Below are 13228 nucleotides of genomic sequence, written 5' to 3'. Positions count from 1 at the left end.
ATGGAGGGGATTGTAACCATGGCAATGAGAAGATATAGGATAGAATGAATGTAAAACTAATGTTCTTCCATGTAAACTATCACATAATTCACAATAAAACATTTTAAAAAAAGAAGAAGAAGTAGACTGCAGTCAAGATGTTTGGATTTTTCTATTCACTTTCTCACTGACAAAATTTTCCTTGTGTAATCCAGAATCACTTACCCGAGAGAAAAGAAAATTTTCTATCTAAAGCAACCAAAACTTGAAAATGACCATTGATCATAGTCTAATCAATTCAAAGTAATTCAAGCCAACGTTTCTCTTAGAGAACTTCACCCAAATTATCCCATAATGTAAACTTTTTGTTTCTAAAGTTCTTCATGGTAAAAAGTGTTGAAACATCCTTGATATTAGCTCTAAATTAACAACACTCTAGGAAATGTCATTATCCTATCTTAATTATCCCTATTCCATTTAAAACGAGTAGAACTGCCCCTTTGGATTCCCAAGGATATAGATCTTAACGGAAGCAAACAACCACATCTTTGTCCCATAGAGCAACTGGTAGGTTTAAGCCAACAACCTTGTAGATACACACAATGACAACAGCTGGTGGGTATGAACCAACAACCTTGCAGTAACACATAATGCCAACGGGGTTCTTTATATTTAAATGAACCAACTACTATCTATCCCGACTTTATGGAACCCTAGTAGTGTAGTGAGTTACGAGTTGGGCTGCTGACCATGAGGTCAGCAGTTCAAATCTACCAGTTGCTTCAATGAAGAAAGACAAGGCTTTCTGCTCCTGCAAAGATTTACAGTCTCAGGAAACCCTGCAACAAGGTCACTATGAGTCAGAACCAACTCCACAGCATTCAGAAACCCAATAACAGGGTTTCTATGAGTAGGAACCAGCTCTGCAGAATACATTCAAACAATGTAACTGAATAAACTGGATCTGCGTGTGAATCTGAAGGAAATAAAGGACCACAAAGCAAAATTGTGCTTTTCAGTTCAGCCACCAGATTTTGTTTAGAAAATGATGATGATGGTAATAATAATGATAATGAAGTCTTTATGTGACAGCTCTATTCTGAACAGTAATCATTTTATTGAAAATTACCTTTTGTTGAATCATCCTCTATTGGCTGTTTGAACAATGTAATGTCCTTGAAAGTGCACAGGAACAAGACGACCTTTTCATGTTCATTTCTTATTGGTGCAATTTGCATATAAAACCAAACAGGGGTTCCTGTTACAGAGAGGAAGAAAAGAAAAAGAAAAAGGAAAATAGAGCATGATATGACCTCAGGTGAGATATGTTTCTTCTTTCTGTCGCCAATTACTAGACCCAACAATTACTACCAAAACAACAGAATTTGAATTCCTGCAAAGAAATGTTTAAAATTGTTCATATTTTTTTCAACTATTGGCTGTTCAAAACTTAATAAACATAGTTTTCAACCTAAATTATCATTTCAGCATTATACTCAGAATCTATTGTCCTACCTGGAAAACAAGGTACTCTCAAATAATTATTGATCTGAGTGATAACTGAGTTATTATTATTAAGTTGAAATTGTATTTCATTTTAAAAATATTACACCTCATCCAAAATTAAGCAGAGTCTAGTTTTCCCTAGATATCTTACTGTTTTTACTCCTATGCCTTGATTTATTTTTACTTTCTGTCATTCTTGAGTTATTTTGACTTTCAGGCTATAGTTTCATTTAGCAAATTTGGAAGAAGCATAGGCTAAAAAAAAAAAAAAAACAAGCATTGTTTTGGCAAGTGAACAGAGGGTTTTTCCCATCATAAAGCATCTAAACAAAATGCTAGGGATGCCATGAGGAGATCACCAATGGAACTGTGAGGTTTGTCTAATAGCTCAACAGAAACTGGTAAAATATATGGTGGAAATGACAGGTATAGTTGGGAAAGAGAACCTGCCAAAAGTAGGTTAAGAGCAGTGAGGAACTTGTAAATAAAAATTTTAAAGGAATTACTGAAATAAAGGCAATGCAAAAATGTTGACTTTGATTTCCACCTCACCAGTGGCCTTATGGAGTCCTGGTGTGGCACTGTGGGTTAATGTGCCAGACTGCAAACCCATTTGAACTGCAAGTTTGGTGGTTCAAGCTCACCAGCTGCTCCCTGGAAAGCCTATATGGGGTCGCTGTGGGTCAGAATCGACCCGACGACACTTAATAACAACAACAAGTGGCATTATGGAGAAAGATGTCAGCTGTAGAATCATAAGTAGGTTCCGTTAGCTCAGCTGGAAAATGACTAAAGACAGGGCAAAGAATCGGAATGTTAAGAAGAAAGAAGAGACAACGGTGGGACAAGAGCAGCAAAGTTTAGATAAATATGACCAGATAAATGAAGAGCCAAGAATAGCTCAAGTATTTACTTAAGGACACAGGAAACATAGAGGTACACATGTCAGGAGTAGTATGAATTTTGTCTTTCATCACATCCAACTTGCACAGGTGAGAAGGCATTGAATGTAGAAATATTAAGACTGTCTTAAACCAACAAGATGAGTGAAAATTCTCAGGGCAAAAGAAGTTGGCCCAACATGAAGAGAGATCAGTTCTAAATTGCAACAGGAAACTGCAGCTTGAGTTTTATTTCAGCACCAAAGAGACCACAGAACAACCCAGGACTCCACTTAAAGCACATAGTGTAACTCTTATTTACTTACCATATTCATGAATGACTGACTCACTTTGAGAAGTAAGTAATTAATAGAGTAGATTTAGGAATCAGAAAAATCTGGGTTCTTCCCACCCCCTCCATACCCAGAGTAGACAGGGATGGGAACTTGGACATTGGCTACCCAAAATGGGGAGGTTACAAAGGCAAGAAGTGACTGGCTTACAAGCTTTTAAGAGGAAACCTAGATTCAGAGGGCGTGAAGGAAGGTAGAATCTCCACTGAGTAGTATCCAATCTGTCTAGGCAGGGCTGATGAAATGAAATGCGGATGGGTCTCTTGTGATGCAATAGTGAATAATTGTTATCAGGACTGATTGTGAGGGTTGGAAATGTTAAGGTAGACATTTTGTAGCAAAAGGAGGGGAGTGATTAACTTTTCAGTCTAGGAGTGGAGGTCCCTGCCCATCAAGGGAGAAGAGCGGCGAGCGGGACCCTACCCAGAGAAGCAGTGACGCCTGAGATGGAAGCAGAGACGATGATGTGGAGAGATGGAGCAGCTGGGGACTTTAGACCCAGAGAGGGAGAGGGGCTGTGTGCTGACGACCAGGGTGCAGGCTTGCAGTGTATACCCTTTGGTTGGTTGATGATGTATGGAGAGGATTGTAAACCATGGCAATGAAACAATATACGATAGAATGAATGTAAAACTAATGTTATCCCATGTAAACTATCACATAATTCACAATAAAACTTTTTTTTTTTTTTTTAAATCTGGGTTCTACACTTAAGTGCCGTTGAGTCAATTCTGACTCATAGCTACCCTGTATAGGGTTTCCAAGGAGCAGCTGGTGAGCTTGATCTGCCAACTTTGCAGTTCTATTGGCTTTGTAGTCTGGTGCATTAAACCACAGCGCCACATCAGGACTCTACTACTTATTAATAACTAGACACTAGGCAAGTTACTTAACATTTATGAGCCTAGGTTTTCTCATCTGTACATAATGGGGACATTAATAGTACCATATTTCACAGGGCCATTGTAAGGATTAAAGTGAATTAGCATAAATAACCAGCTAATTGGGACCATTCATTAACTCATAGATATGAACAGCATTTTTATTGTTCTCCTTCCATAGAGAGATGCTACTAGTACCTTCAGAGACACAAGAGCCTAAAAGCAATCTTGCTACTTAACTCCACATCACCTTTAGGTTTGGGTCCCTAGACCAGTGCTGCTCTCACCAGCTTTTTCTTGGATTGGCTTCCCAAGCATGACTTCTCTTATCTGCTACTCTCTTTTCCCACTTTGACAGTCCATGGTTGTTTCCAATTAACTAGAACAGCCTGCCTGACACTTTGACAAGTATTCCGCTTTGAGTAATACCTGAAATGCTATCTCAATCACAAGACTTTCTCATTGGTGCAATGGGAGACTCTGTGACCCCAACTGCTTTCTTTCACATCACAGAAAGAACATCAGTAACATTTGATGCCTGATGCACACAGGGCTCTACCTAAAGCTTTTAAGGTAGCCTCAAAGGGAAAAGAAAATATGTCTCTAGTCCTCAAGAGTCTCAGGTGTCTTCCGAAGCCAGTGGTTCCTGCCTCTATCACTCAGAGCATGATGCTGGATTCTGTCATATTGTTCTTCAAACAACGACTACTGCAAACTCCAGAGGACACAAGGCTTCCAAGAACTCAAGGCTTAAGATTTGGATAATCTGAAACTGAAATGTCAAATAAGTTTACTTTCTCAGAAGTGCATGAAGATGGAATCAAGGAGGTTGTAAGCAGTTTTGGGTTTTTTTGTTGTTGTTGTTTTGTTTTTGTTTGAGGAAGTATTAATCATCAAAGAAATTCAAGAACGCTAACTTTGGCTTCCACATTGTAAAACATCATATTCTGTCTAAGCCACAGCAAAATAAAGTCCCTCTAAATATACTACCTGAGAAACATACATTTTTTCGGTCAGATTTGATATTTGGAGAGTGACATGTACACTATCAATATAGTCTCAAGGTAAGATCAATAGCTTCTTATTGGCTTCCAATGAAAACCAAACAAGCTGCACCTCCATACCTTTGGCCAAAAACCCCACCTAGTAACACCACATTTGTGATATACAAGTTATACAAACAACCTTGGTTGCTGAAAGCCAAGAGGACTTAAAATACTTACTGATGAAGATCAAAGACTACAACCTTCACAACGGGTTGCATCTCAATAAAAAAAAAAAAAAAAATCAGAAATCCTTAACACTGGACCAATAAATAACATCCATATAAATAGAAAAAAAGATTGAAGTTGTTAAAGACTTCATTTTTCTCGAATCAACCATTAACATTTGTGGAAGCAGTAGTCAAGAAATCAAATGATTTTTGACTGCACAAATCTCTTTAAAGTGTTGTGCAGCAAATCTGCTGCACAAATTCTCTTTAAAGTGTTGAAGAGTAAAGATGTCAGTTTGAGAACCAAAGTGTGCCTGATCTAAGTCATTGCATTTTCAATAACCTCATATGCATGTGAAAAGTGGACAGTGAATAAGGAAGACCATAGAAGAATTGATGCATTTGAGTTATGGTGTTGGAGGAGAATAATAAAAGTACCATGGACTGCCAAAAGAACAAATCAATCTGTGTTGGAAGAAGCACAGCCAGAATGGTCCTTGGAAGTCAGGATGAGCAGACTGCATCTCTCATACATGCACATATTATCAGCAAGGACCAGTCCCTGGAGAAGGATATCATGTTTGGTAAAGTGAAGGGTCAGAGAAAAAGGAGACTCCCAAATATATGGATTGGCACAGTGGCGGCAGCAATGGGCAATGATTGTGAAGTTGGCACAGGACTGGGCAGTATTTTGTTGTGTTGTGCATAGGGTCACTTTCAGTCAGTGCCAATTCACTGGCACCTAGCACTAACAATACCTATACCAAAAAGGGGAATTTGCCATTTATTCTTGACCACTGGACGCAAGAGGTCAGAGAATTTAATAGGGGATTTTTCTGTGAGAACATTCAGCTCTGACACCCAGATCTTTTGCCACCCCAGGGGGTCTGTAAAATGAGTGCAGGTTGAGGCAGGTACCTTGAAAAACAATCATACCAACTCCCAGAGAGGTTTCTTTTTTACTTTCTTTTTCTTATTTCCTACAGTGTGTCCAGGAACTGTGAGTGATGTGCATACTTTTACACATCAACAGACAGACACAGATGCAGCTGCTAGCAGATACATGACCTGTGACTGATCCAACACAGTGAGCTTGTCAGTGAAGGCAAAGGGGTCATAAACACAGGAAAAAGGGGCATTAAAAATAAGTAGTTTTCCAAGGTCTTTTAGAAACCTGCACAGAAAGAACTAACGTTAGATTTTGTGATTCACTGTGAAAACAGAAACTTCTGAAATGTTGGCATAGAACCAGAGCAGTTTTTAAATTGCTTTCAGACATCACAGTAGATTTTCTTTTTTTCCAAGATAGGCCACAGGGTCAGACTTCCCCAAGAAGTCTGAATATTTGCCATACAGTTGGTAAAAAATCCTTCACATTCTGGATTTTGGGCTTTGGGAACAAAGACTCTGGGCGGGTTAGGCAGAGAGGTCTGTTGCTACTGGAAAGTTGGGGAGGTATCCTGGCCTTGATTATTTAGAGTGGACCCAGTGTTCACAGACCTTCCTTTTTACATAGAAAAGATCATTTTAAACCATCACCCAGAGCTACAATTTCTTTACAAGAGTAGAAACAGGCCGCTGCTAATCAGAATATTGGACCTAAAGAATGGATAGTACAAACTGAACTGTCATTCATGGCACATATTAATCAGATCTTTAATTTCCCCATTTGCAAATGGTGTTTAACCTAATTGCTTAATGGAAGTGTTAGGAGAACTTGGCATTCAGGCATTCCCAGACATTATTTTGCAGACATATGTTTTGTTTTTTTTTTCTTTCTAACATAAATAAATCACAACCAATCTTGATCTAGAGCTTCAACACAATCCCACTCAAACTCCCAGCAAGTGATTTTGTGGATATTGACAAACTGATCCAAAAATTTATGTGGAAAGGCAATAGACCAAAAACAAAATAGAGAGCACAGAAATACACCCATACAACTATAGTCAATTGATCTTTGACAGAGCAACAAAAGCAATCCAATGGAGAAAGCAATCTTTTCAACAAATGGTGCTAGAACAACTGGATACACACATGAAAAGATATTAATAATAATCTAGACGCTGAACATATCTTTTACAAAAGTTAACTCAAAATGGATCACAGACTGAAATAGAAGGTACAAAACAATACAACCTGTAGAAGAAAATGTAAGAGAAAATCTAGGTGACCTTGGACATAGCGCTGACTTGTTAGGTATAGCTCCAAATGTATAATACATGAAATAAAATTTGGTGTTGGTCTTCATTAAAATTAAAATCTTCTGCTCTGAAAAATGACACTGTTAAGATGATGAAAAGGCAAACCATAGACTTCGAGAAAATATTTGCAAAACAATTATCTGATAGATAAATATCAAAACATAACAGTAAGAAAATAACACAATTATAAAAGAGCTACACAGACAACTCATCAAAAGAAAAATGCACAAATGGAAAATACTCATATGAAAAGATGATCAGCATTTTATGGCACTGGGAAATTGAAAACAACAGTTAGGTACCACTGCAAAGCTACTAAAATGACTAAAATCCAAAACACTGACACCACCAAATCCTGGCAAGGATGTGGAACAAAGGAAACTTTCATTCATGATTGATGTGAATGAAAAATGGGAGTGCCTCTTTAGGAGACAGTCTGGAAGTTTCTCATAAAGTTAAACATAAACTTACCATATCATCCAGCAATAGTTTCTCTGGGTATTTACCCAAATGGGAAGTGAGGCGACTTTGTAGGTTAGGGTGAACTACAAGCTCACCAGCTGCTATGTGAGAAGAAGATGAGGCTTTCAGATCCCACAAAGATTTACAGCCTAAGAAACCCATGAGCCTGAATTGACTTGATGGCACTTAACAACAACAATGTATCCAAATGAGAAACGCTATGACCACATAGAAGCCTAGCTTATAGCAATCGTATTCGCATTTGCCATAACTTAAAAACAACCAAGATGCCCTTCACTAGGTGAACAGATTAGAAACTGTGGTACATCCATAAGATGGAATATTACTCAGCAGTAAAAAGAAATGAGCTCTCAAGTTAAGAAAAGTATGGAGAAAAATTGAATGCATAATGCTAATGAAAAAAGATAATACGAAAAAGTCACATATTTTATTCCAATTTTGTAGCATTTGGAAAAGGCAAAGTAGAGATGGTAAAAATAAGAGTGGATTGCAAGGGTTTTAGTGAGAGACAGAAAGGGAAGAATGAGTGGAGCACAGGGCACTGTAAAGGCAATGAAAATACTCAACACAACACAATCATGGTGGGTCCATGACATTATGTATTCATCAAAAACCGCAGAACTGGACATCTGGTCCACAAAGAGTGAACCCTAGGTAAACTGCAAACTTTAGTTAATAGTAATGTATCCTGGTGTGGCACTGTGGATTAACATGTCAGACTGCAAAGCCGTTTGAACTGCAGGGTCAGCAGTTCAAGCTCACCAGCTGCACCCTATACAGGGTCGCTATGGGTCAGAATCAACTCGACGGCACTTAACAACAACAACAACAATTTATCAATACTGGTTCATGCTTGTACCACACTAATGCAAGACATTAATAATGAAAGAGAAGAATCATATGAGAACGCTCTGTACTTTCTGTGTAACTTTCCTGTAAAACTGAAACTGCTCTAAAAATTAAGTTTATTAGATAATTCATACACATCTGCAAATCTTCACCCAATTCAGACTGTTGCTGTTGCTGTTGTTAAGTGCTGTTGGTTTCAACTCAGAGCGACCCTTTATAGGGTTTCCAAGGAGTGGTTGGTGGGTTTGAACTGCCAACCTTGTGGCCCAGTGCTTATCCTGCAGCACCACACAAAGACTTCAATTAAAATTACATATATATATATAAACAATTTCCATGGGGAAAGGGGCACAAAAATACACTTTTTGAGATTCAGTTAATGTTCAAAAGTTTTTCAGAAAACTATTTACAACATTTAAAGGAACTGATTTTTATATATAGTAGAATTCCATTATAATACATTGTTGCTGTTGTTAAGTGCCATTGAGTCATTTCCCACGCATAGCGATCTTGTGTAGGGTTTGTGAGGAGTGGCTGATGAGCTTGAACCACTGAAGTGGCGATGCAAATCGACCTTGAAGTCCAACACATTAACCCACAGCACTATGCCAGGACTCCATTATAATACATAGACAATCCTATATTAAACCAGTGGAATAGATTTCCTACTATCTACAGACACCCACTGAACCAACTCCCCAGCATATAACCACCACCACAGATTCCCATAAGGAGCTCTGGTAGCGTAGTGGTTATGAATCGGGCTGCGAGCCTTAAGGTCAGCAGTTCGAAACTACCAGCTGCTCTGCGGGAGAAAGATGAGGCTATCTGCTCCCGTAAAGATTTACAGCCTCAGAAACCCTGTACAGGGTCGCTATGAGTTGGAACCGACTCCACGGCACACAACAACAACAACAACACAGATTCCCATTATCTCTGGGTCACTTCTGACTCAGAATGACCCTACATGACAGAGAACTCCCTCGTAGCATTTTCAAATAAGCACTCAACCACAAGGTCGGTTTGAACCACAAGGTCGGCGCTTTAAAACTGCTACAGGTTTTTCGGAAACCCTATACAGGGTTGCTATGAGTCAGGACCAACTCAAAGGCGCTTAACAATAGCAACAATCTGTAAGAAGGAATCTTGGTGTGGCACTGTACGATAAGTGCAGGCCCACAAAGTTGGTTCAGACCACAAGGTTGGTGGTTCAAACTCACCAGCCATTCCTTGGAAATCCTATACAAGGTCATTATGAGTTGGAAGTGACTCAATAGCACTTAGTAACAACAACCTTTAAGGAGGCAGATTGCCACATCTTTCTCCTGTGGGTCTGAACAACCAACCTTTTGGTTAATAGTCTAACAACTTAACCTATGTGCCACCAGGGTCTGAAAAGAATCAGACAGGCCTAAAAAGGTAATATAATTATCTCAAAACATTAAAATAAAGAAAAGCACCTGACCATACTTCAAGAAGATTTCCAGAAATGTAAAATTTAAGTTACAGATAACATGATTTAAAGAAAGAAAGACAACTGAAATTTCATTAAGGTGTTTCTGAGAAATCCAGACATTAAGGACTTGACTTTGATGCTTTATAATCAGGCAAAGATTTCTTTACTTTGTTTAAATGTCAGGGTAAATGGTCTCAGTAAATGGTATAATCTTAAATTACTTGCTATACCTGGGGTACATATCTAAACCTTCGAGGAATATCAAATTTACCTGAAAAATGAAGGGGTTTGGTCATATGGGTCCTCCTTTTGTGTTTGGACTTGGTTGAAAAGACCCAGAAACCACTTTCTCTTCCGAATAAATTGCTTCCTGGGTGACAAGACAATCTAACATTTGGCTATGAATTCGAACAGAGATACCTCTTCATCCTTGATTTTTCAAATGAGAGATAAGACATTCCTTAGGTAAAACCACTAAAGACAAATGTTCCCATTGCCAAGTACAAAGGGAAAATCACTGCTCCAAAGCAATGCCTGTGGTTACTGACTACTAGTAAATAGAATAGTAGTGAAAAGAGAAGCCAGATAGCCATTCCAAGTCTTTCAGAGGGAACAAATGTTTTCCATAAAATGGAAAGGATACATTGCATTTCAGAATATCCAACAGGCACCAATCATGGAATAAATGTTTCTTGTTGAAGTCAAAACACAAAATGCAAAGAATTTAAAAAACCATTATTTTCCACTAATGATAATAATGAGCTTTGGTATTATTTGCTATTAACTCAAAATAAATTGACCCATTTTATGAAGTAACTGTTGATTTAAAGAAAAGACTGGTAAATGTAGGGAAGCAGCAAAGAAATATAAAAACTAGTGACTGAAGAAAGTGATTAGGAAAGTGGATTTGGTTGGTGAAAGTCCTAGTTTGTTTTTGATTAATATATTAGCTTATTTTTCATTTGATTGTTACTCTCCCCACAGCCTGATAGAGAGTATACATAATGAGGTCTCATTTTAGTATAAAATGTACAACTGGACACTCACAAATTCCATCCTCAGGTCAATCAATAAAAATACCAGATGTGAATGCCATTCTGAAGCTAACAACTGCTTCTACACGAGACAGTCTGAGTTCTAGCAAAAAATCATATTAGTAAAGATTCCTCTCAAGCAGATACCATATGTTCACGTTTCCTATTGCTGTGTAGAAAGAGAATCACACATTCTCAATAATAACAATCACCATTTCCTATATTCAAAAATAGAAGAAAATTTCTCTGTCATTCTAGTTGATGACACATAATTGAATCTTTATCATGACTATTATTTACAGATTCTATAGCTCCTTGGCACACATACACAAAATAGTTGCTATTAAACTACACCATAGTTTTCTTCCATTCCTCAAAGGATTGCTTTTCCTAGGTAGATTAATTTATGAATTTTGTTAACTAATTTCACTAGCGTGCCCCACTTCTGCCAAGAGAAGGAACTCTACATTCTAGAAGGAGATCTACATTACCTCTACATTATAGCTCAGTCACCATAACATTAAACCATAACATTAATGAAGAGGTGGCATATTTTATTGGTAATCCAGATACTTACTGTTTTTCTTGTACAGAAGAACTTCAAAGCAGTTTGACTCATAATTGTCAAAAGTTTGCCTGACTTTCTCAATGGTCTTCTTGTCAGTCAATTCCCCATACATAAAACTGAAAGCAAAATAAAATAAAAGTCCATTTCTGTTTTGTGTTGCTTTTCAAATGTTACATAAAATCATATAATCCTCTTTGTTTTATTAACTATTCAAATTTAGTTAGAAACTGTAACAGTGCTCCCACAGAAATGAACTAAGACATATAAGTCATGTTTTAATCAAGGCATTACATATTTGATTGTTCAACTGTTAGCAAAAAGCTAATTTTAGTAGACACTTCATATGTACACACACACACATACAAGCACAAAGGCAGGCAGTCTTCCCTTTACACACTTGTGATATACAGGCATGTCAAATATATTTCAATAACACCAATTTCCCAACAATATAGTCTAGATTTCCATTACCACAGTATATAAACTATGAATAATTACATAAAGTATAAACTGCATGGCTTACTCTTCAGTTCATAAAGCACTAGTAAATAACATGATCATTATGATTTTGACCAACCACACCACTTTTTTCAAAGTCTGTAAGTTACTGGTTGCAGGACATCTGTTATTCAGCTCAGCTACAGCAAGCAAAGCATGCAGCTGTGTTGTTTCTGTATCATCCAGTGATAAATCCATAGGATATTTTATTAAAATTGATCATTGAAAGTAAGAACTACTCAACAAAGATGAAATTGCAGCAAAGAAAGAAAAATAATAATGTTGGAAGTGAAATTCAAATTGAACAGAAATGAAGTTATATAAGAAAGAGATGACTGTGGAAATGTCAGCATTCTTGTCATTCAGAAGATTTAAGATATGCAGTCAAAGAAACTTAGTGAAGGTGAACTTGTCAGCATAAGTGAGAAATGTGGTGTGGAAAAGACAACGATTCCATGAAGAAATGACACAGGTGAAAAGCTTGACCCAGTAATCCCACTCTTAGATCTAGACAGTAGAGCTCGAATAGCATCGGCATGAACAATCCTATGCACACTTATGTTCATTCATTGCAGCATGATTTCTAATTGCAAAAACTGGAAACAACCAAGTGCTCATCAACAGATAAACAGATAAGTAAAATGTAGTACTAGTACAATGGAATACTACCCAGTTAAAAAGCAAAATGAGTTTCTGAAACATTTTACAAAGTGGATGAACCTGGAGGATATTATGTTGAGCAAAATAAGTCTATCAAAAATATATATTCTATTAACCCACAGCACCACACCAGGGAGTCTTGTAGATCGTTTTGTTGTTGTTAGTAAGTGTCGTCGAGTCACTTCTGACCCATAGCGAACCTGTAGGGTTTCTAAGGAGCGGCTGGTGAGCTTCAACCATCGACCTTGGGGTTCAAACTGACTTTGTAGTCCAGCGCATTAATCCACAGTGCCACACCAGGACTCCCCTCTAGATAGCTGTTGTTGTTGTTATGTGCCGTGGAGTTGGTTCCGACTCATAACGACTCTGTACAGGGTTTCTGAGGCTGTAAATCTTTACGGGAGCAGAAAGTCTTATCTTTACCCCGTGGAACAGCTGGTAGTTTCGAACTGCTGACCTTGCGGTTCGCAGCCCGATTTGCAACCACCAAGTTGTTGTTGTTGTTAAGTGCCGTCGAGTCGGTTCCGACCCATAGCGACCCTGTACAGGGTTTCCGAGGGTGCAAATCTTTACGGGAGTAGAAAGCCTCATCTTTCTCCCGCGGAGCGGCTGGTAGTTTCGAACCGCTGACCTTAAGGTTCGCAGCCCGATTCGTAACCACAC

At 38.0% G+C, this 13228-nt stretch overlaps 1 protein-coding gene across 2 annotated transcripts in view; it reads right to left on the bottom strand.

Moving 5' to 3' along the window:
- KCNH5 (potassium voltage-gated channel, subfamily H (eag-related), member 5) overlaps window positions 1–13228 on the bottom strand; it is a 608817-nt gene that overhangs the window by 527458 nt on the left and 68131 nt on the right. For both annotated transcript variants that reach the window (XM_006864573.1, XM_006864574.1), the window contains exons 3-4: window positions 11417–11523; window positions 1109–1237 (exon numbers count right to left, since the gene is read on the bottom strand). In XM_006864573.1, the coding sequence (XP_006864635.1) occupies window positions 1109–1237; window positions 11417–11523 (236 nt within the window). The remainder of the gene's footprint in view (window positions 1–1108; window positions 1238–11416; window positions 11524–13228) is intronic.

The sequence above is a fragment of the Chrysochloris asiatica genome, unplaced genomic scaffold, assembly GCF_000296735.1.
Source record: "Chrysochloris asiatica unplaced genomic scaffold, ChrAsi1.0 scaffold00067, whole genome shotgun sequence".
Lineage (NCBI taxonomy): Eukaryota > Metazoa > Chordata > Mammalia > Afrosoricida > Chrysochloridae > Chrysochloris > Chrysochloris asiatica.
Note: the sequence above shows the minus strand (reverse complement) of the source record. Positions and strands in the feature narration are given on the sequence as shown.